At 40.2% G+C, this 26477-nt stretch overlaps 1 protein-coding gene across 1 annotated transcript in view; it reads right to left on the reverse strand.

Annotated features, from left to right (window-relative positions):
- LOC126253189 (serine/threonine-protein kinase SMG1) overlaps nt 1-26477 on the reverse strand; it is a 395243-nt gene that overhangs the window by 52818 nt on the left and 315948 nt on the right. The window contains exons 38-41 of the mRNA XM_049954353.1: nt 25635-25770; nt 17764-17896; nt 17133-17406; nt 4742-4885 (exon numbers count right to left, since the gene is read on the reverse strand). Coding sequence (XP_049810310.1) covers nt 4742-4885; nt 17133-17406; nt 17764-17896; nt 25635-25770 — 687 coding nt within the window. The remainder of the gene's footprint in view (nt 1-4741; nt 4886-17132; nt 17407-17763; nt 17897-25634; nt 25771-26477) is intronic.

Here is a 26477-nt window from a genome sequence, read left to right on the forward strand (position 1 = left end):
ATCTAATTCCCTTTTGATGATGTTCGTCACCTGACCTCTTTTCAAGACACTGTCTACTCCATTCAACTGCTTTTCTGAGACCTTTGTTATCTATGACAAAACATAACAATTGCACCAGCAAATCTTTAAGTTTTTCTGATGCAACTAAATGAAAGGCAGTTTGTACTGTCCATACAGGTTTTGCTTCCTTCTATTTGTGAAGCACAATCAGTGGCCTGTAGCACATATTTGTCTTTGTAAATAATAACTGCATTATTACTGGTTGTATATGCAACAAGGGGGAGAGAGAGAGAAAAAAAAAAAAAAAAAACGGATTTCCAGGTTACACTTTCTCCCAGGTATAAATACACTTTCTTCATGTTCAGTGACAGTATATTTTTCCTCTGAACTTTAAAACTTATCAATCCTTTGAATGGTTATGGTTTTATACACGGGCATAGAATTTCCCGTCACTTTCGGAAACACGTTTTGGAAAGATCTTTGATGTGCATCAACATGTATGCTGCATATTTTCATACAACAAATGTTACTTTCCGAAGCACTGAAATTGAGATTGTGATGTGCTTGTGTATGCCAGCCATCACTCACGTCACGTGATCTTGCCAGCTGATGACAGCGGATATTCAGAGCACAGTACATCATCATCAATGTTAAGTAGCACAAACACACCACCAGGAAAAGTTAATGGTTTAAATGGATATACATAGTGTTGCTACAGGAAAAGCAAAGCTTTCATATATAAAATTGGTCTCTAAAGTTAATAAGCTAAGCTTTAACATATAATGTCTATCTCTTTTTGCGCGTGTTGCACTTTAAGCCAGTAAAATTTTTAATGACGACGTAAATGTCCGATCTTCTGGGCTCGAAATTCTTCTAAATGGCTCATCATCAGAGTTTTGATTTTTAAATGACTGTCAAACTCTCTGTGATTTAAGAAATTCACCATATATTGTCACACATGGTTCAACTTGGGTAAAAGGAAATTTACTTTGAAAGTAACACTTTTCAAACCACCATTCCCAATATTTTCCCGTGACCTGTTCGAAACAGGTTCGTTTCAGCAGTTGCCAGAGAGTGGCAGATAACAGACGCCACCACGCTTGCACAGCTACGATGACGTAGGACGCCCTTATGATCGTACATGTAAAACATTAAAACATCTTATATTATATCATAAAAGAAACAAAACATCAGAGGATTCTCCAAGAACATCAGTATTTCATGAATCGTACTAAAATGTGCACATTTAAAGTGTTTACTTAAAGGGCACATTTGTGTGTCCTGATTCCCAGTGAAGTAGGCCTCGGCCTGATATTAAGCTTTGCTTTTGAGTGTGGTTTTCAGGGTGCTAATTTTCTTGGAGTACCAGTACTATATTATCTCATGTTTAGTTCTTCATTACAGCATAAAGCCATATGAGCTATCAGATGAGAACCTGTATGAGCATTATGTTTTGTTGTTGTATATGGTGCATTTGCTTTGCAATTTAACTTTAATTTTAGTTTTGTTTCTCATTCATGTTTTATTGCTGCAGTATTATTCTGCAGTACTGGGATACAATATATCCTTTGTTACAGCATCAGTACTTACCTGTCACAATTAGAAAATTTCCTTTACTGCTTCCTGCATGTACACACAGAACAACATGGAGGATAAACTGCAACTCCGTATCACTCCCTTCTCTACTATTGTTTCTCTTTCATGTCCTTCAACTCATGTAACTGCAGCCTGGTTTTCGTACAAGTTTGGCTCCCTATATTTTCTCCCTACCACCTTCAAAATTTAAAGAATGTACTCTTTGTCAACATTATCAAATGCTTTCTGTAGACATACAAATGCTACAAACATTTCTTGAAAGTATCTTCTAAGATAAGACACGGGCGGAAGTATTGCCTCTTATGTTCCTACATTTCCATGGAACCCAAACTGATTTTCCTCAAGGTCAACTTCTGCCAGTCGTTCCATTCATCAACCACGAGATATTGAACCGATTGTCCAATAACACTGACACTCTTGGCACCTGTCTTCTTTGAAATTAGAATTATTTACATTATTTTAAAAATGTCTTACAGTACTTCCCCTGCCTCATATCTCGCACAGGGTAGAAGAGTTTAGTTACAGCTGGCTCTCACAAGGATCTTATTAATTCTGAGGGACTGCTGTCTCCTTCCGGGATCAAGTTCCCAATTGAATATCTAAGTTCTCCAAATTATTCTTGCAGTATCAGGTCTCATATCTCATCTTCACCTACTTCCATTTTATTTCTATACTAATGTCCTCAAATCTGTACACAGAAGAATTAGATATTTCTTCCACATTTCAGATTTCCCTTCTTTTCTTTCTACTGGTTTGCCACCCGAGCTCTAGACATTCATAAAAAGCAAGTTATGTAGGTTACATCCCACGGCTACTCACTCGCCATTCAACTCACCACATTTGTACAATTGCTTAGTCAAACTGGTGCCACTGCTCCCCCTCCCACCCTTCCATTTTAAAAAAAATTGGCACACAACCTCAACTGCCAAAGCTTCATCTACAAATGTAGTATGACCCCTACCTATATTAAGTGATTATACAACATAAAAACTTAGTGTTATACTGAGGCTTAAAACCTGTGGTGTCAGCAACTATCACCACATTAGTGCTTCACAGAAGCCTAACACACCAGGAAGAGTTTCCCAGAAGGCAGATGACCATGCCCTGACCATTCATTCACTGGGAGCCAACCCTTGGGCCAGCCCAGACCAGACCAGTTTGCTCAGAGTGAGTTTTCTCAGTCAGTGCCGATTCCACAAGGATTTCATCAATCAAGATTCTCATTCAAGGATGCCACAACATCGCTGCCATTCATGTCTGACTTCACGGCCCAAGGAACTGTCAGCTGTAGACTTACTATCTTCAATGCCTCTTTGAAGAAGAAAATGGGGCTGTCATCATGGTAGACTTTTGAATTTATTCCGAATTAATTTTCAAATGGCTATACGGCAGACTCAGACAAGTTTACTTCGTATAGGACTTAGCCCTTGTTAATTCAGTTTGTACATAAAGTCTGAGCATCTGACAGGACTTTGACTTTTATAAAGTGTGTGTTTAATGAACTCCTATTTGGTCCATATGGAACAGTCTTTTCATTATGTCTGTCTGCAAGTTAATTTTACAAAGAGTAGCAATCTTCCTTTTTGTAATATTGCTGATATTCCAACCTGAACTTTTCATCTTACAATCAGGTAAATACAGCACGAAAAATACTTAGTAGAAAAAGACGTTAAGAATCAAATTAAAACTAACATATGTGAAAACTGCAGCAGCAGGAAACATGTATCTGAAATTAGCTTTATATCATGGATTAAGTGCTGTTACGGAACAGATTACAATTACAATACTTTTCATCAGTCTTCACACCTGAATTTCAGAATTACTACTACTGTTACTAATACAAGAAGAAGAAGAAGAAGAAGAAGAAGAAGAATAGTTCGTACATTTCTAGCCACATGCAGCTGTTAAACATTCTACTGAAACATACAAAAGATGTGGAGTTGCCTGAAGGATGGAGTAGATAACACCAGCTATAAGAGATTACTGGTACAGGAGTTCCTGCTGTTAAGTTGTACAAGTTGCTCCCCAAACCACTACAACTGCCCCATAAACATTTAAAGAAAGTCTTATTTATTTACTAGCAGGAGCTGCTGATGCATCAATTGAAAATGGTAGCAAATAAAGATGTTTTATTGACAGCTCCTGGTGGTACATAAAAATGTCACTTTAGTTGCAATTAGAGTGTGACCATTATAACACTCTACAACGCATACTCGAAGACTGCAGTACTTACGACAGTGTCCTACACATATGAGATCAACTTCAATCTCAGGACGACAGATGAAAGTGGAATTTATACAAAAATGCAACATTTTACCTCTTAGCAGCCCCACTTCGGTCTGAGGCACAAGGGAATGCTAAATAATGGTTGTCATTGGAATGTTATGCATGACAGCAGCTCAACTTGTAACAGATGACATCAAATCCAACCACACAGACAGCTCCACATCTGTTGAAATGTTCTAGCATGAGGGTCAGCTCTGTAATCAAAACAATCTGTCAGGACTGAGCTCATAAGATAGTGGCCATAATGTATACTGATGGTCACAACTGGCTTAGCAGTGCATGGGTCTTTCTTCTATCCACCGGTTCCACATGTTCCACATATGCACTGCTGTTTTAATATCATGTTCTGTTTGAGACAAAACTTCATGATATGACAAACTAATGTGTCAGATGCTTATCACTTGAATTCACTAGCACTGCATTCTTCACTGTTGATGTGGAATAGTTCCACATTCTTTGATATTTCCAATTTGTTTGAGGGGACTTCATTCTGAGTGTTTGGTGCAATAATTTCGCTGATCCACAAGGGAGCACTGCTGGATTTGTATATATGACAGCTCTCTGCAATCTCTATCACTTATTTATTGCACCCTGTTCTACATTTTCTCCAAGTTTATATTTGTATGTAGGAGTCTCAATTAGGGTTGCAATTTTCACAAATTTGACATTATGATGATGATGATTATTGTAATAATGGTGGTGGTGATAATGAAGCCTTCATTAAAGTTATATGTATACAAAGTAATGAATATGAAAGCTTACTCTATCAATTTTTAGAAGGTATGAAACTAATGTGTGACGACAAAACCCATTAAAGATTTCATACTTTCTTTTTCTATTTCTTAGTTAAAGAATTCACCTGAACTATCATTTGACTCTGTCCAGCATTCTGGAGAAATTCTTTGACCAGATCAAAAACAAGGTGATAATCCTTTTCAGACTCCTGATTTAACTGTGTCAACCACTGTTGTATCTGTGTTCCATGGACACAAGCCAGTGCATTCTGAAAACACAAGACACTTAATTAGAATATATCATGTTTCTACAAAGCCAATTTAAGGATTTTACAATCTCCTTTAATAAGATGCAAAATGCACAAAAAATGAACAGAAAATACTGGCATTTACATTTGACACACTGTAACATACAACCCTATCTGTTGTAATAATTTTTAGTTCTCATTATAAGGAATGTGATATACTAACTGTATACTTCTCCTAGCTCCCTGAATGCAGAGAGTAGTTAGAGTTTTGTATCAGGTATATATGAAAATGGAAGTGACACACACACACACACAGAAACAAGAACAAGGAGGGGTGACGGGTGGGGGGGGGGTAAAAGAAGGGGAGAGAGAGAAAGGGGGGAGGGAGGGAGGGAGAGAGAGAGAGAGAGAGAGAGAGAGAGAGAGAGAGAATGGAGCGGGGGGGAGAGAGAGAGAGAGAGAGAGAGAGAATGGAGCGGGAGAGAGAGAGAGAGAGAGAGAGAGAGAGAGAGAGAGAATGGAGCGAGAGAGAATGGAGCGGGAGAGAATGGAGCGGGAGAGAATGGAGCGGGAGAGAATGGAGCGGGAGAGAATGGAGCGGGAGAGAATGGAGCGGGAGAGAGAGAGAGAATGGAGAGAGAGAGAGAGAGAGAGAGAGAGAGAATGGAGAGAGAGAGAGAGAGAGAGAGAGAGAGAGAATGGAGAGAGAGAGAGAGAGAGAATGGAGCGAGAGAGAGAGAGAGAGAGAGAGAGAGAATGGAGAGAGAGAGAGAATGGAGCGAGAGAGAGAGAGAGAGAATGGAGCGAGAGAGAGAGAGAGAGAGAGAGAGAGAGAGAGAGAGAGAGAATGGAGCGAGCGGGCGAGCGAGAGAGAGAGAGAGAGAGAGAGAGAGAGAGAGAGAGAGAGAGAGGGAGGGAGAGGGAGAGAATGGGGCGTCTGAAGGGACGGAGCGAATGGGGCGGGAGAGAGCGAATGGGGCGGGAGAGAGCGAATGGGGCGGGAGAGAGCGAATGGGGCGGGAGAGAGCGAATGGGGCGGGAGAGAGCGAATGGGGCGGGAGAGAGCGAATGGGGCGGTAGAGAAGGGGGGGAGAGAGAGAAGGGGGGGAGAGACAAGGGGGGAGGGGGAGAGAGAGGGGGAGGGGGAGAGAGAGAGAGAGAGAGAGAGAGAGAGAGAGAGAGAGAGAGAGAGAGAGAGAGAGAGAGAGAGAGATATTCCATGTAACTACCTTACTGAGACATGTTCTTGTTTAACAATGTTACTTACACATAATTACTCATTTGTGAGAAATAGTATAGCAACCCAAAAGAATAACACAAAATTCATCTTTCTAATGAGTATGATAATGCTACCTATAATAATGTTATAGTCAGACTACTGAGCTGGCAGGGAACATCTATGGTGTAAATTCCCTTGCCTTCTACTAGTTCTGATCCACGGGATATAGAACCATCATGGAAGTTATTTATTATCAGAAATTATGAAACTTATTTGCATTCATTCTTACAGCTTCCATGGACCCTGCATGTCAGAAGGGGACTTTTCAAGCTAGTGGAGGCTCAGTAATGGTGTGTGGCATGCACAGATGGACTAATATGGGACCACTAATATGTCTAGATACGATTGACAGGTGACATGTATGTAAGCATCCTGTCTAATCACCTGCATCCATTCATGTCCATAGTGCATCCGATGGACAATGGGACACTCCACACATCCAGAATTGCTACAGACTGGCTCCAGTAACATTCTGCCTAGTTTAAACACTCCCCCTGGCCACCCAACTCCCCAGACAGGAACATTATTGGATATACCTGGGATACCTTGCAACGTGCTGTTCAGACGAGATCCCCAACCTGTTTTAATCTTAAAGATTTATGGACAGCCCTGCAGTATTAATGGTGTCAATTCCCTCCAGCAATACTTCAGACGTTAGTGGAGTCCATGCTACGTCGTGTTGTGGCACTTCTGCGTGCTCACAGGGGGCCTACATGACATCAGGCAGGTGTACCAGTTTCTTTGGCTCTTCAGTGTATATTCTACAACTTTATCATTCACATTCATGTGCCTCAACCCCCCACTACTCCTCCCTCATGTGCATATGAAAAACAGTCACGAGTTCAAAATGCCTACTTTGTCTTTCTGTCAGATTACAACTATGTATTTAATTGGAAAAAAATGACTAAATGGTGTACTGATGTTAAACAACATTTCCACTTAAATTATTTTTACAGCCAGAAGCTACATTATTAGACATACTTCACAAGTATATGGTGACAAGTTGACATTTTTGTCCATCAAAATGGCAACTGAAGCCCTACAGCGATGAACACTGCATTACTTAGCAGTAAATGCACATTTGTGAAGGAATAATCTTTATTTTTTTGTTTCACTTTTCAATATTAGAATAACTGCACTACTTCTTTTGCTGTACAATGTCTTAGAAACGAATGTCTGCTTAAGGGTAAATCTGAATAAACTACATCTGGCAACATAAAGCTGTGACTATTGCTGCTGTATTAAAACCAGATTAAAATTACTTGTTAGTTGATCCTTCACGCGTAGGAGTTTGTTCCTCCAACCTAAGCATTCAATGTCATGTGTGAACATATTCAATATAAATAAGCTGCTGCACCAACACTGCACGAGGTCAAACTTTCAGATGCTAGCAAATCATTGTTGCGACTGGTTCTGTAGAGGAGTAGGTCATGGGTTTGAATTTCATCAGGGGATATAATTTTTTTTGTTTTAAATCTTTATCAAATGAGATGATTATTTTTACTGAATTAATTGGTTTAAATGTAATTTTATTATAACCTTTTTTCAAACCATTTTCATTATCATACTGACTTTTTTACTTGCTCTTTTTTTTTGTTCCTATCATTATTTTCTCATTTGGACTAGGCCTGTGTCACCTAAAACCTATTACCGAGGTCCAACTAAGACTGCTCATCGGCCTGTATCACATCAGCTCATATAGTCAGTGCGAGGACTGTTTTAGGTAACTAATTAAAGCAAAAAATTACAGTTCACACATAAACGTGAACAAAACAAGTATGATTACTAGTTGTGCCACATGCTGTCAACCCTCATTTCCTCATATAGCTTACACATCACAATGTTGTCATTATGTTAGGACACAAGCATAAATTCAAGGCTACAAGATGCTTACGTCTGCCACAGTTCTACATCTAGATCTACATTTATACTCCGCAAGCCACCCAACGGTGTGTGGCGGAGGGCACTTTACGTGCCACTGTCATTACCTCTGTTTTCTGTTCCAGTCGCGTAAGGTTCGCAGGAAGAACGACTGTCTGAAAGCCTCCGTGCGCGCTCGAATCTCTCTAATTTTACATTCGTGATCCCCTCGGGAGGTATAAGTAGGGGGAAGCAATATATTCGATATCTCATCCAGAAACGCACCCTCTCGAAACCTGGCGAGCAAGCTACACCGCGATGCAGAGCGCCTCTCTTGCAGAGTCTGCCACTTGAGTTTGCTAAACATCTCCGTAACGCTATCACGGTTACCAAATAACCGTGTGACGATACACGTCGCTCTTCTTTGTATCTTCTCTATCTCCTCCGTCAACCCGATCTGGTACGGATCCCACACTGTTGAGCAATACTCAAGTATAGGTCGAACAAGTGTTTTGTAAGTCACCTCTTTTGTTGATGGACTACATTTTCTAAGGACTCTCCCAATGAATCTCAACCTGGTACCCGCCTTATCAACAATTAATTTTATATGATCATTCCACTTCAAATCGTTCCGCACGCATACTCCCAGATATTTTACAGAAGTAACTGCTACCAGTGTTTGTTCCGCTATCATATAATCATACAGTAAATGATCCTTCTTTCTATGTATTCGCAATACATTACATTTGTCTGTGTTAAGGGACAGTTGCCACTCCCTGCACCAAATGCCTATCCGCTGCAGATCTTCCTGCATTTCGCTACAATTTTCTAATGCTGCAACTTCTCTGTATACTACAGCATCATCCGCGAAAAGCCGCATGGAACTTCCGACACTATCTACTAGGTCATTTATAGATATTGTGAAAAGCAATGGTCCCATAACACTCCCCTGTGGCATGCCAAAGATTACTTTAACATCTGTAGACGTCTCTCCATTGATAACAACATGCTGTGTTCTGTTTGCTAAAAACTCTTCAATCCAGCCACACAGCTGGTCTGATATTCCGTAGGCTCTTACTTTGTTCATCAGGCGACAGTGCGGAACTGTATCGAATGCCTTCCGGAAGTCAAGGAAGATAGCATCTACCTGGGAGCCTGTATCTAATATTTTCTGGGTCTCGTGAACAAATAAAGCGAGTTGGGTCTCACACGATCGCTGTTTCCGGAATCCATGTTGATTCCTACAGAGTAGATTCTGGGTTTCCAAAAACAACATGATACTCGAGCAAAAAACTGTGTTCTAAAATTCTACAACCGATCGACGTCAGAGATATAGGTCTATAGTTTTGCGCATCTGATCAACGACCCTTCTTGAAGACTGCGACTACCTGTGCTCCTTTCCTATCATTTGGAACCTTCCGTTCCTCTCGAGACTTGCGGTACACAGCTGTCAGAAAGGGGGCAAGTTCTTTCGCGTACTCTGTGCAGAAACGAATTGGTATCCCGTCAGGTCCAGTGGACTTTCCACTGTTGAGTGATTCCAGTTGCTTTTTTATTCCTTGGACACTTATTTCGATGTCAGCCATTTTTTGTTTGTGTGAGCATTTAGAGAAGGAACTGCAGTGCGGTCTTCCTCTGTGAAACAGCTTTGGAAAAAGGTGTTTAGTATTTCTGCTTTACGTGTGTCATCCTCTGTTTCAATGCCATCATCATTCCGGAGTGTCTGGATATGCTGTTTTGAGCCACTTACTGATTTAACGTAAGACCAGAACTTCCTAGGATTTTCTGTTAAGTCGGTACATAGAATTTTACTTTCGAATTCACTGAACGCTTCATGCATAGCCCTCCTTATGCTAACTTTGACATCGTTTAGGTTCTGTTTGTCTGAGAGGTTTTGGCTGCGTTTAAACTTGGAGTGAAGCTCTCTTTGCTTTCGCAGTAGCTTCCTAACTTTGTTGTTGAATCACGGTGGGTTTTTCCCGTCCCTAACCGTTTTATTCGGCACGTACGTGTCTAAAACGCATTTTACAATTGCCTTAAACTTTTTCCATAAACACTCAACATTGTCAGTGTCGGAACAAAAATTTTCGTTTTGATCTGTTAGGTAGTCTGAAATCTGCCTTCTATTACTCTTGCTAAACAGATAAACCTTCCTCCCCTTTTTTTTTATTATTATTATTATTAGCGAATGTCCCCATGGGAGAACGATAAGCAGGTGATTAACATTTCTTAATGTTCTTCTTATTTTCCCAGTATTTCTTCATTGCCTCCCCAAAGGCCTTCTTCCTTTCTTCGGTCCACTTTGGTCGGAAAGGTTTAGATTCCGTCTCTGGAGTAAACTTCCACTTGTCGATTTTTCTTCTGAATGTATCCCGGTCTGATGTGTTTGTTATGTCAATTTTTGCCTTTTTCAAATCCTTCTTAACTTCAGTTACCCAGGGTATTGTTGCCTTAAGTGATGTCATATAGTCCAATAGACGTTTAGTTAACCTGTTTCCAGGTAATCTGTCTATATGTCCATAAAACTTCATCCGCCTCTTCCTGATATCTGCCTCGATGTTTGATATTTTTTCGGTTGTCTCGGTAGTCTGCAGCCTGTATCCATCTTGTGTGTATCGTGGTCCTAGGATTTTTCTAATAATTTTTCTCTCTACTTTCTTAATTTCGTGTAAATCTAATTTTCTATTCAGGGAGAGTGTTTCACTTGCATATGTGACTGTTGGTTTGATGACTGTGTTGTAGTGTCTGATTTTAGTGCCTTTTGATAGACATTTCTTGTTATATATATTTTGAATAAGTCCGAATGCTTTCTTGATTTTCTGTAATCGGTTTTTTTGTGCTATTTTCTCAAGTCCTGTTGGTTCAATAACTTCACCGAGATACTTAAAGTGCTTGACTCTAGTTATTTCACCATACTTTGTTTTTAGTTTCGAAATATCTACTTTTGAGCAGATGAATTCTGTCTTCTCAAAGGAGATTTGCAGGCCAACCTTCTCAGCACATTCTTTAAGTGTCTCAATTTGTTTTACTGCTGTTTCTTCACTGTCAGTTATAATTGCCAAGTCATCTGCAAACGCTAAATAAGGGATGTTCAATTTTCCTTTACCTCTTCCTAGTTCAATTGGCTTCCACAAGCTTTGTTTCCTTAGTGTTACTTCCCACTCTTTCATAACTTTGTCCAAAACTATATTGAATAATAGTGGTGAGATCCCATCTCCTTGTCTTACTCCTGTTTTAATTGAGAATGGTTCCGAAATTTCCCCTCTGAATTTAATTTTTGATTTGGTTTCTGTTAGTGTTTGTTCAATTAGTTTTCGGGTTTTAGTGTCTAGGCCTCGTTCTTCGAGAATGTGACATAGAGACTGTCTGTCTATGGAATCGTATGCCTTTTTGAAATCAACGAATGTGCAGATTATTGGTTTTGACCTGATTGCTTTAATCTTTAAAATAGTTTTAAGGTTGAATATCTGTTCCGGGCATGATCTATTAGGACGAAAGCCTGCTTGGTAATCTGAAATTGTATGTTCTAGTTGTTCTTGTGCCCTCTTTAGGAGACATGCAGATAGAATTTTGTAGGTAACTGGTAAAAGTGAAATGCCTCTGTAGTTGTTTACGTCTGATCTCTCTCCCTTTTTGTGCAATGGGTGAATTAGTGCACACTTCCACTCCTCTGGGATATTTTCTGTCTGCCAAATTTCTTGGATGATGCTAGTGATCTCTTTTAACGAATTTGGACCAAGGTTTTTCAGTAGTTCAGCTACAATTCCATCTTCTCCCGATGATTTATTATTTTTGAGTTTTCTAATGTGACTATAAATTTCTTCTTGAGATGGTGGTAGTGAAGTCTCATTCGTGTGTTCTGGTTGTAATCTGGGGAATCTTGTACTTGGTTGTGGGCAATTTAGGAGTTGTGAGAAATATTTAGCTAGTTCTTGGCAATTTTCTTTGTTAGTTTGTGCCAATTTTCCATTCTGTTTCCGGAAGCAGAGATTTTGTGGAGTGTATCCTTTGATTTGATTTGCGAATATTTTATAAAAATCTTGAGTGTTGTGGTTCTTAAAGTTTTCTTCAATTGTGTTTAGCTGTTCATTAAGGTATTTTCTTTTAGTTTGTCTAAGTATTTTAGCTGTTTGTTTTCTCACTTTGAAAAATGTTTGTTGTGTGGTTTCTGATTTGTCACAATTGTAATTTAAAAAGGCTTGTTGTCTCTCTTCTAATGCGTTATCACAATTCGAATTCCACCATGGATGCTTGGATATTTTCTTTAACGGAATCAAATCTCTTGCTTTCTGTATAATTTTCGTTCGGAAATCTTTCCAGTTGTTTGTTGGTTGTTTATCCCATGCTTCTGTAATTTCTGATTCCTTGATATTTTTCAAGTCAAATTTGGGAATTAGTGGTGATTTCCTTTGGCGTTTCCTTTTTGGAGTGAATTTAATTTCAACTCTGGTAAGGTAGTGGTCAGAATCTATATTTGCCCCTCTGCGGACTTGAACGTCGTGTATTTCTTTCTGGAAGTCATAGGAGATCGCAACATGGTCTATTTGAAATTCACCAAGCTGAAGGTTTGGTGATCTCCATGTTTTTTGTTTCTTGGGGTCTTTTCGAAGTGATGTTGTCACGATTTTTAGGTTGTTTTGCTGACATAACTCGATGAGTCTCATGCCGTTCTTGTTTGTGAATTTGTGTGCAGGGTAATTACCGACTGTTTTTTTATATTTCCTCTCTTTGCCAATTTGCGCGTTGAAATCCCCTAGAAGAATTTTTACATCCTCCTCTGGAATTTTGGACATTTCAGTTTCGAGTTTTTCCCAAAATTTTTCTGTCTTCTCCGGTTCTTTTTTGTTGGCAATGTTGGTAGGTGCATGAACATTAATAAATGTATATATTTTGTTGGTGTGCTTGATTCGCATGGTCATTAGTCTGTTACTGATTTGATTTATGTCTATAACAGAGTCAAGGGTGTCCTTATTTACAATAAAAGCCATGCCAAATATTGCAGCTCCTTTGCCAATTTTCTTGTCTGTTTTACTTTTAAAGATACGGTAATTGTTGTAGTCTATTGTTTCTGAATCAGTGAATCTGGTCTCTTGGAGAGCAAGGATTTGAATTTTCTGTTTGTTGAGTTCTGTTGTAAGATTATGAAGTTTGCCTGTCTGAATTAGTGTCTGAATGTTAAAAGTGCCAATAAATGTATGGGACTTTCGTGGACGTTTACTAGAGAACTCCGACTTTCTCTGTCGTACGAGCCCAAGCTCCCCAGAATCCGATAGCTTGGTTGTCGCCACAGGGCGAGTGGATTGGCCACCTGGGGTAATATTAATTTTACTTGTACGAATCATACTGCTTGTAATTAAGTTCCAGCTAATGCTGGGTAGTTAGAACCAGGGATTGTTAGTTCCTGGAGCTTGGTGTTCAGCCGCACCTCACATGGTGAACAGACGCTGGCCAGAGTACCGGTGGTTGCCACACAGACGTGTCTGGGCTTTTCAATATGCTTTATCTTGTTGATAATGCTTGCCTCTTCCGCCAGTTCCGCCGTACCGATGATCTTCATCTCCGTCTTCACTACCGTTGAGGTCTTTTTTTTTATATTCCTATTAACTTCCATATTCAGGGATGCTGCAATGGCCTTATGATCACTGATTCCCTGTTCTGCACTTACAGAGTCGAAAAGTTCAGGTCTGTTTGTTATCAGTAGGTCCAAGATGTTATCTCCACGAGTCGGTTCTCTGTTTAATTGCTCGAGGTAATTTTCGGATAGTGCACTCAGTATAATGTCACTTGATGCTCTGTCCCTACCACCCGTCCTAAACATCTGAGTGTCCCAGTCTATATCTGGTAAATTGAAATCTCCACCTAAGATATAATATGCTGAGAAAATTTATGTGCAATGTATTCCAAATTTTCTCTCAGTTGTTCTGCAACTAATGCTGCTGAGTCGGGAGGTCAGTAAAATGAGCCAATTATTAACCTAGCTCGGTTGTTGAGTGTAACCTCCACCCATAATATTTCACAGGAACTATCCACTTCTACTACACTACAGGATAAACTACTACTAACAGTGACAAACACGCCACCACCGGTTGCATGCAATCTATCCTTTTTAAACACCGTCTGTGCCTTTGTAAAAATTTCGGCTGAATTTATCTCTGGCTTCAGCCAGCTTTCTGTACCTATAACGATTTCAGCTTCCATGCTTTCTATCAGCGCTTGAAGTTCCGGTACTTTACCAATGCAGCTTCGACAGTTGACAATTACAATACCGATTGCTGCTAGGTCCCCGCATGTCCTGACTTTGCCCCGCCCCTTTTGAGGCTGTTGCCCTTTCTGTACTTGCCCGAGGCCATGTAACCTAAAAAACCGCCCAGTCCACGCCACACAACCCCTGCTACCCGTGTAGCCGCTTGCTGCATGTAGTGGACTCCTGACCTATCCAGCGGAACCCGAAACCGGTGCACCCTATGGCGCAAGTCGAGGAATCTGCAGCCCACGCGGTCGCAGAACCGTCTCAGCCGCTGATTCAGACCCTCCACTCGGCTCTGTACCAAAGGTCCGCAGTCAGTCCTGTCGACGATGCTGCAGATGGTGAGCTCTGCTTTCATCTCGCTAGCGAGACTGGCAGTCTTCACCAAATCAGATAGCCGCCGGAAGCCAGAGAGGATTTCCTCCGATCCATAGCGACACACATCATTGGTGCCGACATGAGCAACCACCTGCAGATGGGTGCACCCTGTACCCTTCATGGCATCCGGGAGGACCCTTTCCACATCTGGAATGACTCCCCCCGGTATGCACACGGAGTGCACATTGGTTTTCTTCCCCTCTCTTGCTGCCATATCCCTAAGGGGCCCCATTACGCGCCTGACGTTGGAGCTCCCAACTACCAGTAAGCCCACCCTCTGCGACTGCCCAGATCTTGCAGACTGAGGGGCAACCTCTGGAACAGGACAAGCAGCCATCTCCGGCCGAACATCAGAGCCTGAAACCGGTTCTTCAGACAAACTGGAGAGGCCTTCCGTTCAGCCCTCCGGAATGTCTTTCGCCCCCTGCCACACCTCGAGATGACCTCCCACTCCACCACAGGTGAGCGATCAGCCTCAATGTGGGCAGTCTCCCGGGCAGCCACAGTCTTAGTCCGATCGGGGGATGCATGGGACGAGCTGGCCGTCCCCGTCAAACCCCCATCCGGACCCCCACAGTGATGCCCATTGGCAACAGCCTCAAGCTGTGTGACCGAAGCCAACACTGCCTGAAGCTGGGAGCGAAAGGATGCCAACTCAGCCTGCATCCGAACACAGCAGTTGCAGTCCCTATCCATGCTAAAAACTGTTGTGCAAAGAACGTCTGAACTAATCTACAGAGAGCACAAACAAATCGACACAAAATTTAAACAGTTATTAAAATACAAGATTGCCTAGTAAATGCAGTAATGCTGCTACTTGCGCACTGCTGACACACTGCTTGGCGGCGGAAGGAGACTACGCGATTTTACACTATTCAGGTACTAAAACGCGATGCTACAACTCTCAAATACTATAATACACCCGAAATTTATGAATTTGAACAATGTAAGTACCAAAAACACGCAAAGAAATTAAGAATTAAACTATGTAACAAATGAGTGAGCTAGGAGTATACGACTTTCTGCTGGCAGCTGCTTATCCAACGACGGTAGGGAGCATTAGTCACTTAAAATCAGCTGATGACAGAGCATTTCGTGTTCCCATGATGACTAATGGGAGCCATTTCCAACATCGCTCCACGGCACATGTGACAGCACTTTTGAAGTGTGCTACCATGTTTGCGTGTTACCTTTCAACGAGCAGCAGCAGCAAATGTGGCAACACTGCAGGGCCAAGTAACAGACTTCAACTGACAAGTAATTTTAATCTGACTATAGTTCACTTTACAAAAGCATGGCTGCATGTTTTACACATTCAGAACGTCATCTACAGCAAGTTATGCATTGGACTGATAAATGTGCAGGCTGCTATTACATATGAATTGCGCCTGCATACTCCAATTACTAATTTCTTGTGGAAAATATCAAATGAATCTCAATCTCCACCACCACCACCACCACCACCACCACCACCACTACAGTCTTAACACACAAAAATCTTAAAGATGTAGAATTCTATTAAATAACATTCACTGTAATAAGAATAATTTTGAAATCTTACATATGGCAGATTGTAGTTAATTACACTAACCTCCCAGAAATAAGTAGAAAATGCCATCCTTAATGTGTACACAACTTAGTACCTTGCATTAAATGAGCACAGTGACATCCCTCTACCCACAGTAATGCAAATCTGCTGTCCGCAAGCTGGAAAATTCCTGTTGTTACAAATGAGATAACCACAATGTATCCTTCATTCCCATAACCTTGGGGCGTAAGACTTTGCTAATCCCTGTCGCCACCTGCTTCTACACCCTCCCTTGCTCCCACTCCAGCCTTACACATACCTGGTATCCCTCCAAAATACGTAGTTATTTCCCCTTCTCTGCTTCCCCCCCCCCCTTCCTCCCCAGCACAACCAACAAATGCTACAGTCTACTATCCTGTGTGTGTGTGTGTGTGTGTGTGTGTGTGTGTGTGTGTGTGAGTGTGCGCGTTTTTTTTTTTTTTTTTTTTTTTTTTTTTTTTTTTTTTTTTTTATCTGAGGAGAGACTTTGATAGCTGAGTCTATTTTTAAATACACCTGTCTGCTGTCCAACACCTTGTCTATGTGATGAGCAGTAACCAATTCTAGTTCACTGCCATTATATTATCACTGATTTTCCATTCTTTGAAGAGATGTAATTACCCTAAAATACCATAGTATTCTAGTAGATTCCTACATTTTAGATGAATTACGTTCATAATAATCTAACACAATTAGTCACGGGCCAAGTTCTTTTACAGTGTTCAAATGGCTCTGAGCACTATGGGACTCAACTGCTGAGGTCATTAGTCCCCTAGAACTTAGAACTAGGTAAACCTAACTAACCTAAGGACATCACAAACATCCATGCCCGAGGCAGGATTCGAACCTGCGACCGGAGCGGTCTTGCGGTTCCAGACTGCAGCGCCTTTAACCGCACGGCCACTTCGGCCGGCCTCTTTTACAGTGTGATACACACCTTGTGCATAGTTAAATGCTTGTCACATTCTTCGAGACGCTCCTGTAGTGCAGCACGTGTAGCTGACAGTGCATCCTGTACCCGGCGATGTGCAGAGTGGCGTGTGGCGAGCGAGTAGAGAGGGTGTGTGGGCTGCGATTCGGCTTCCTTCACCAATGCCATGAGCTGGTGAGAGTCCTGTAGTGCCTCACAAGACACTCTCATTGACGCCTGCTGTTCCAACCATTTTAACAAAAGCGCCTTCACTTCAGGCAATGCATTTTGAATCTCATCCCTGCACAAAAGAAGCACTGAAATTAGTGATTAGCTTCCATTCTTGAGCCTTCATTTTCTTTAAGTTTTTAATTCTGATGTATTGTGACTGAAACACTTCTGCTCCTCTTAACATGAAAACCATCCCTCTCCATCATTTTCTAACCAAAGCCTAAATTAAGGTACATATGGCACCAACAGATCTATTAGTTCATATCCATAGATGTCATCCATTACTTTCAAATAGTATGCAACTGCATCCTGCAATGCAGAACTGCAACACTTGAGACTAGCTAACTACAGATTCTAATCTGGCAGTCATGTATCTCTTTCTCACTTTTTTTAGTTATATCAAAACTTTACAAGACTGCTCCATTACCTGTTCTTGAACCAATCTGCTTGCATCTCTGCGACACGGACATTGAACATGGCGTAAGTGACCTCACGTTCCAGTTCTTTGCGGCTCTGCCTGGTCTCCATTGTTACTGCCTGGCCTCCACCATAAACAGCTCCTGTACAGATTCATTACCACAATAAGTGAGTTCTTGGGCTCAAGATATTATTTGTATATAGTTAGTACACATTACTATTTATATTGCAAACTATTGTTTTGCTATAGACAACATCTGCAAACAATTGCACACAATTTTTAATGCAAAAAATTTCATTTAGTAAGCAAATAGAGAAGGAATTCCACTGCTAAAAACACAGGAGAGAGCAAACAGATGTAAAGATTACATTGAAAGCCTCTATAAAGACAGAGGAACTGTCTCATCACTTGATAGATGAAGAAATGGAAGCTCATGTGGGAGACAGAGGATCTGATATTGGGGCGAAGAGTTTCACAGAGCTTTAGAAGACTTGAGATCACATAACACAAAATTTCTAAAATCAGTTACGGCAGAGGCAACCAAAAGGCTATTCAAGTTTGTCTGTAGGGTCTATGAATTCGGAAACGTACAACTCAACTTCATAAAAGTACATTAAAACCTCATTTTTACGTTCCCGCATTTTAAATTTTCACGCTTTTTATGTTCATTTTTGTAGGTCCCACCAGAAATCCTATTCTCTCAATACAATAATTTGCCATCATTAACTATACTGTGTTGCAACATTTCCTGCATCTTACATTTTCTTTGATGTTATCACAACATTAACATTTATTTTCATACAGATTTCTGCAAAATGTGCATTAATTCATGCTCAAAGTATAGGTTTGCAGTGTTTGGATGGGTGGGAAAGTATGCGAAGTCACTGCCGTAACGATAATCACGATTTGACAATAGTGACTCTAAAAGCAACCCTCTGTCTGCTCATTGCATTGCATTACAACAGATTTAATTTAATTTCGTAGTCATTTATACAAATAAACACTGGTTTTGAAGACGGCCATCTCTATAATGGGCCTTCACAAATCATTGTAACTTCCATATGAAATATGCTAATCCATACTAGGCATGTAGTCTCAGATTGGTACAACCTGATGTCAGATGTAATCATTCCTGGTCAAAAAGCTCCATAGCATGACAATTTCCACCCTGTTTCTCACCCAGAACTAAGTGACAGCAACTAGCTGCAGATTTTGTGCCAATTGTTCCCTGTTTACGAAGAGTGCCTGTTTTTTAATCAATAATGTGTTAAAAATTACTTACTGTGATTTTATAAATAATTCAGTAATAAGTATTACATTTGAGCAGGAATATCTTTTTAATGTGGTTTCAGGAAAGACTTTGTTTCTATGTTTTATTTACACCATTGTACACGATTGGAACATTTTGAGGCACTACACTAGGAGTGCGTCAATTGGTGACAACATGTTTCATGCTTTGTATATTGTGGAGAGACAAGTAGAGCTAATTGCTGTTAGAAACAAATACAATTATTTCAGATTTTTTTAAATAGGCAAAATTGTTTAATTTCATGGTCTGAACAATATGAAGATATGACTATGAAAATATAGAGAGAATGACAGCAATAGTAATTTATTCCTTTTCTCCTCTGGTATTTCCTATGCTTTCCTGCATTTTACACTTTTTTTTGGTCAGTCCACTGAAAAGTGTAAAAAGGGGGTTTTGTTCAATCACCCAAGCAATACCAAAGATAGGATGGGCAGATAAGTGCAGGAACTGTCACACAATCAACTTAACAGTTCTTGCATCCAAACTGCTAACAAGAATAACATGAAGAATGAAAACTAAAACTGAAGATCTAACAAATGCCGATCAATTGGGCTTTAGGAAACGTAAAGACACCAATGAAGCAGTTCTGATATTGCATTTGCAAGCAAGAGTTCTACTTGTAACATATACTCCACAAGCCACCATATGGTACAGAGGATACCTTTTAACATTACTAAGCATTTCCTCTTCCACTCGCAAAAACAGCAAAGGAAAAACAACTATGTCTCTGTATGAGCCCTAATTTCTCTTACTATATCTTCATAGTCCCTATGTGAAATTTACACAGTCAGCAGTATAAAAGTTCTATATGCAGTCTCCTTTATAGATGAGATGCAGTTTCCTACAGCTCCCCCAATACACCAAAGCGAGCCATTGACCTTTCTTACCACCTTCCTTACATAGTTGTTCCATTTCATATCACTTTGTACGTTATGCCTAGATATCTAATCGACACGATTGTCGAACAGCACACTAACAACACTGTATTTGAACATTAAGAGACTGTTTTTCCCACTTGACTGCATTAACTTACATTTTCTTCTACATATTGAGCAAGCTGCCATTCACCACACCAACTATAAATTTGATCCAAGTCCTCTGGGATCCTCTCACAGTCGTTTAACAATTACACCTTCCCGTACACTACAGAGTCATCAACAAACATCCACAGATTATCTGCTCACCCCATCCACATTCCACACAGGAAAAATACATCTAAAAACAAAGATGATGTGACTTACCAAATGAAAGTGCTGGCAGGTCGACAGACACACAAACGAACACAAACATACACACAAAATTCAAGCTTTCACAACAAACTGTTGCCTCATCAGGAAAGAGGGAAGGAGAGGGAAAGACGAAAGGATGTGGGTTTTAAGGGAGAGGGTAAGGAGTCATTCCAATCCCGGGAGCGGAAAGACTTACCTTAGGGGGAAAAAAGGACGGGTATACACTCGCACACACACACATATCCATCCACACATATACAGACACAAGCAGACATATTTAAAGTAGAGAGAGAGAGAGAGAGAGAGAGAGAGAGAGAATAAGAGCTGTCTTATCACACTTCTCTGGGGCAGTCCTGATAGCCTCATCTCTCATGAACACTTGCTGTCAAGGATGATCTTCTGGGTTCCATTACTTAAACAGCCTTTGAGCCACTCACATATCTGGGAATCTATTCTGTATGCGTGTACCTTGTTTAATATTCTGCAATGGGGCACAATGTCTGATGCTTTCTGGAAATCTAGGAATACGAAATCTGGTTCACAGACATTATGAGAGGAAAGGACGAGCTCAGATTCGCACGAGAGATGCTTCCTAAATCCTTGCTGATTTGTGGACAGAAACTTGCATGTTTCAAGTCAATTTATTACATTCAAAACCTGAATAAGCTCACAGTTCTGTAGCGAACTGATGTTAAGGATTTGGTCTTCCACTTTGCAGATCTGTTCTCTTACCATTCTTATACAAAGGATCACCTGTGCTTTTTCCAGTAGCTTGCAAATTTGCAGTAGGCAAAATATTTGTGATAAATGCAAGCTAAATAATGGGCTAATGCCATACAGTGTTCTCTATAAAACCAACTCAGGATTCCATCCAAATATGGTGAATTAGTTTTCCAGTCTTTCAGTTGCTTCTCTCCCCAGGGATGCCTATTTTTATGTTCTCCATGTGGGAGTCTGTGAGACGGTCAAATCACAAATTGTTTGTATGACCATCCTGGTTGAACAATTTCTTTATGTGAAATTTAAAGCTTCAAGATTCATTTTGCTGTCTGCTATGGCCACACCCGTCTGGTTAATGAGGGACTGAATAGAAGCCTTTAACCCGTTTAACAATTTTAGGAGCAGAGTTTTCACAGGTTCTCAGGAAGATCTTTTGCTACGGTAATACAGTACAAGTTGTATGCTCCACACATCGGTCTTTTAAAAGATGCACGAATTTCTACTAACTTCTGCCTATTGTCATTTGCGCATTCTTTTCTAAGCCGAGAATGCAACAGTATCTCGTTTCCTCAGCATCATCCGATTTCTTTCTTTCTTTTTTTTTTTTTTTTCCTTAAGTCATGTTGTGTTTTTTCCACCCTCAATCCACTTCCTCGGTGCATACTTCTCCAGAGTGTGATTCACAATAAGTCTCAGCTTTGCCCGTAATTCCTCTACATTCATCATTTAGTTCCAAGTGGAATGCTTACAACTGCTTATTTCCTCTTTCCAGCAACAGTACTCTCCTGGCCTTTTTGATGGACTTATTAACTTCAGTAACAATCTTCCCTAAAATGACATGATCATAGATCTCCATCACTACACTGACATTATTGATAAGGTCAGGTCTGTTTGTAGCTACAAGGTCTAAAATATTTTCATTGCACTGGGCTGTTGAACTAGCTGCTCAATACAGTTTTCAGAATGTGTTCAAGATTACTTCATATGACTGTGTGTCCATACTACCCGCAATGAATCCACAGAAGCCCAACCTATACTCTGTAGGCTAAAGTTGCCTCCAATTAAGATTGCATGATATGGATATTTCTGTGCTTTTGATTGTATACTTTCCTTGAATGATTCTAAAACTATCATTACCCAATCTGGTGGCCAGTAAAAACATCCAGTAATTGAGTTTAGCTATGACTGTTACTCAAGTCAAGATGACTTTACAGTTGACTCAATTTCATCCTCAATAGATAATACTTTTGTTGGGTGCAATGAACACTCCCTGTCCTATAGCACCTAATTTGTCCTTTCAATATGTGCTCCATGCCTTGTTAAATATTTCAAAGCTTTCCAATTCAGATTTCATCCAGCTATCGGTTCAGAGAATAATTTGAGCATGACAGCTTTCCTGGAGTGCAGTAAATTCAGGAATTTTGTTACGAATACTTTGACAACTTATTGTTAACATTTTACTCACTGCTTCATATGCACTCTGATTTTGCTCTCTGCATATCACCTGGTGAGCATTAATTAGAGGATCCCGAATTACTGCTTAGCCCACACAAACCCATGTGCACTCTCCAAGTACTTCCTTTCTTTGTGTAGTGCACTCCTGAGCAATCAAGGGATGTCCAACTATCCTCCACCCCGTAAACCACATCCAGAAATCTGCAGCCGAGACCATCACAGAATCAATGCAAAATATTGTTGAGGCTGTCCACACGACTCCAAACCAATGGACACTAATCAACTCTGGGTATGTAGCTGCAAACTGTGAGCTCTGTTTGCACCCCACAAGCCAGGTCAGTGATCTTCATGACTTCTGCCAGTAGCACTTACAAATCGAGGATGGCACCAGAACCCACGCAATAGACATCACAGGTATTGACATGAGCCACAACTCGCAGACGACTGCACACTCAACCTTCAATAGCCACGGGCAGGGCCTCCTCCATATCTTGGATAAGGCCACCTGGCAAATACACCAAGTGCACATTGGACTTCTTTCCAACCCTTGACCCTATTTTGCTAAGGGCTCCATAACATGTCTAACACTAGAGCTCCCATTGACTAGTAAACCCCTGTCTTCGTGTGCCTGCTCAGTCCCTGCTAAAGGAGCAACCACCTGTCTACTCACTGTGCGAATGGGCAAGGCCAGACGGCAAGCCTCCACATTCACACACTGTCTCAAGTGACGCTAACACATTACAGCCCACCACTCCTCCTGTGGTGAGTGCCGATCCCTTGCATCATGTCTGCTGCATGATGCTCAAGCAGTAGAACCCATGGGCAAAACAAGCAACACTTGAGGTATCCCATGCAATGCATTAGATTCTCTTCCACCGCTAAATTCAAATACAGCATCCTGAAGATGGATAGCCATGGCCAAAACTGCCTTCAGCTATTAATGAACTGTGGCAGCTCTGCCTGCATCCGTACACAACATGCATTCATTCTATCCACCCTAGCACTAGTAAGTTCAGAATTAACTATAAAAAGCACATAGAGTGAGCTAAATATGTAACTTGCTACTCTCCTAGTCTGTTACCAATAGGGCCTGGTGCCTCACAGGTAGCCAAACGTTCAAAACAAACAAATGACTGCTCTACATATTGTGTGGATCAACACATTAGAGTTAAATTAAGAAAAATCAAAACATGTTCATGGGGTTTATTGATCAAGGAACAGCATCTGGCCATGTTAAATGGTACAAGATTTTCAAAATTCTCGTAAAACTAGGTGTAAGCTACAGGGAACAACAGGTAATATACAATGTGTACAAGAAGAATGACAGGAAAAATTAAAATGGAAAACCAAGAACAAAGCAGGAAAGTATGGTTCATCTGTAACGACGACCACACCTAGGATGCTAATGCGACCTATTCTTCAGTAAGCTTAAGTGTTTGGGATCTGCACCAGGTTGGATTAAAGGAAGACAAACAATTCAGACGCAGACTGTTAGATCTGTTACCAGTAGGTTTGAACAACATGCAAGTATTACGGAGATGCTTCGAAAACTCAAATGGGGATCACTGGAGAGAAGATTATGTTCTTTTTGAAGAACACTACTGAGAATACTTAGAGAACTGACATTTGAAGTTGACTGCGGAACAATTCTATTGCTGCCAACATACATTTCGCGTAAGGTCCACATAGATGGGAACTTGGGGCTCATATGGAGGTATATGCACAGTTGTTTTTCCCTCGCACTGTTTCTGAGTGGAACAGGAAAGGAACTTACTAATGGTGGTACAGGGTACCCTTTGTCATGCACTGTATGGAGCTCGCAGAGTATGTATGTAGATGTAGACAGTGCTTGGAATAAAAACAGCATAAGACAGGAATGCAGTCTTTACCCATGCTGTTCAGGCCATGCAGCAAAAGCAATAAAAGAAATATTCATGAGAGGGATTAAAATTCAGGGTTATAGGGTATCAATGATAAGATTTTCTGACAACATGTTCTCCTCAGTGGAATTGAGGAAAATTGCAGGACCTGTTGAGTGGAATGAACAGCCTAATAAGTGAATACTATGCATTGAGAATAAAATGGAGAAAGACATAATGAGGAACAGCAGAAATGAGAATACCAAGAAACTTAACATCAAAACTGGTGATCATGAAGTAGACAAAGTGAAGGAATTCTGACACATTGGAAGCAAAATAATGAATGACATATGAAGCAAGGCAGGCATAAAAAACAGACTAGCACATACAAAGAGGGCATTCCCAGCCCAAGGAAGTATATTAGTATCAAACATCGGCCTTAGTTCGAGGAAGAAATTTCTGATAATGTACGTTTGGAGCACAGCATCTGAGTTGTGGTACCATAGAAGGATGTTGACAGACTGATATGGTAAGAAATCAGGAGGTTTTCCACAGAATCAGCGAAGAGAGAGGAACTTGTGAAAAACACTGACAAGAAGAAAGGATGGGAGGATACGACATTTGTGTGTGTGTGTGTGTGTGTGTGTGTGTGTGTGTGTGTGTGTGTTATCGTATTGAAAATATTATATTAAGAACATAATTAAAAGAAAATCAAGGTATTTGTTGAAAGATTTTTACACTAAAATTCAGTTAGAGAGTTTACACTGATACTGTGTACTATGTCATTTCACAGCATAATGTGAGAACTAATTTCACACACCTCAACAAGTTTATTAGTTTTTTCTGAAATGTGTACAGTGTGGGTCTAGTAAACACATACTAACTTGGTAGTGTAGGGCAGAACAATTAACATTAATTCCACACTGCATCTACAATTGAACACACACCATGTTAAAAAAGTAAATTCCGTAACTTGGAATCGAAGGAATAAAGAAAAAAAATTTATATATTAAAAATTAATATCTAGTTTTGGTTGTTTCTCTGTCAATACAAATAATGTATTTCACATTTAGTACTTATAATGATAGCAATTATAGCACTCAATTTTGAAAAGTGCACAGTCCTCTCACTTAAGTGTTAGTATTCCACTGATCTTTTGGATTACACAGAGGAAACAAACTAGCTTATCCAGGGACTGTTTCAGTATATATCAATTAAACACAAATAATGTAATCTAGCAAGTACTAAGTTTTGTAGTATAAACAATCACAAAACAAGCACACACGAAAACAAAGAAGGCATGCAGACCTGTGTAACCAGCTTCATTTCCAGGTGTCCAGTCAATCAAAGGATCATACACAAAAGCTTCCAAGAGTGTTAGAAGTGTTTCTCGACCTCTCTTCATTATTTTGAGCACATTCTCACAGGCAAGTCTGAAAATGCCCTACAACAACAAAAAAGGATGCTTTCAATACATCTATGGAAACATAACATTTTATGAATTCTGAAGAATATCTTTGGATAAATAAATTAATTACACCATATCATGAGAAAGTGAAGCCACCGATTTAAAGTATCAAAAAGGGGAAGAAAAGTAACTTAAAAAAAAATTATTTTCAGACAGTCTTTCAAAAATAGTGATACCTAAAGCAAAAATTATTATTATTTATTTATTTATTTATTTATTTTTTCCAAAACTCTTTCCATTTCTGAAGTTTGTCTTCGTGTCTCAAAGAAGCCAGTTTTGAAAGTTCAACATGCTTTTGTTCTTTTAAGCTATACAGTCAGGGTCCTATTTTTCCACATTCAGGAACACCATTCCATATTAAGGATTGGACTGTATTTTTACTTTACACTGATCTGCTGTTTTGACACTAAGCCCTTATTTAGGTGATCTTGTTTTTAAACTGATAAACACGAAATAAATTTTGTGCTTCTCCAAACAACAGTTCCTTCCACTGGATTCTAAAGACATAGCAGATGAATGGATAAGGTTTAAAAAAAAAAAAAAAAGTGCGATCAGCGAAGTGTGGAATATGTTACAACATTTGTTCAAGATACTGAGGTGCAACCGATAAATTTGTGCCTTTTCATCACTTTTGTTTATGCCCTTGGTCTTTTCCCTGAATAAACTGAATGGCTTTTTCCCCC

This window comes from Schistocerca nitens, chromosome 4 (assembly GCF_023898315.1).
Source record: "Schistocerca nitens isolate TAMUIC-IGC-003100 chromosome 4, iqSchNite1.1, whole genome shotgun sequence".
Taxonomy (NCBI): domain Eukaryota; kingdom Metazoa; phylum Arthropoda; class Insecta; order Orthoptera; family Acrididae; genus Schistocerca; species Schistocerca nitens.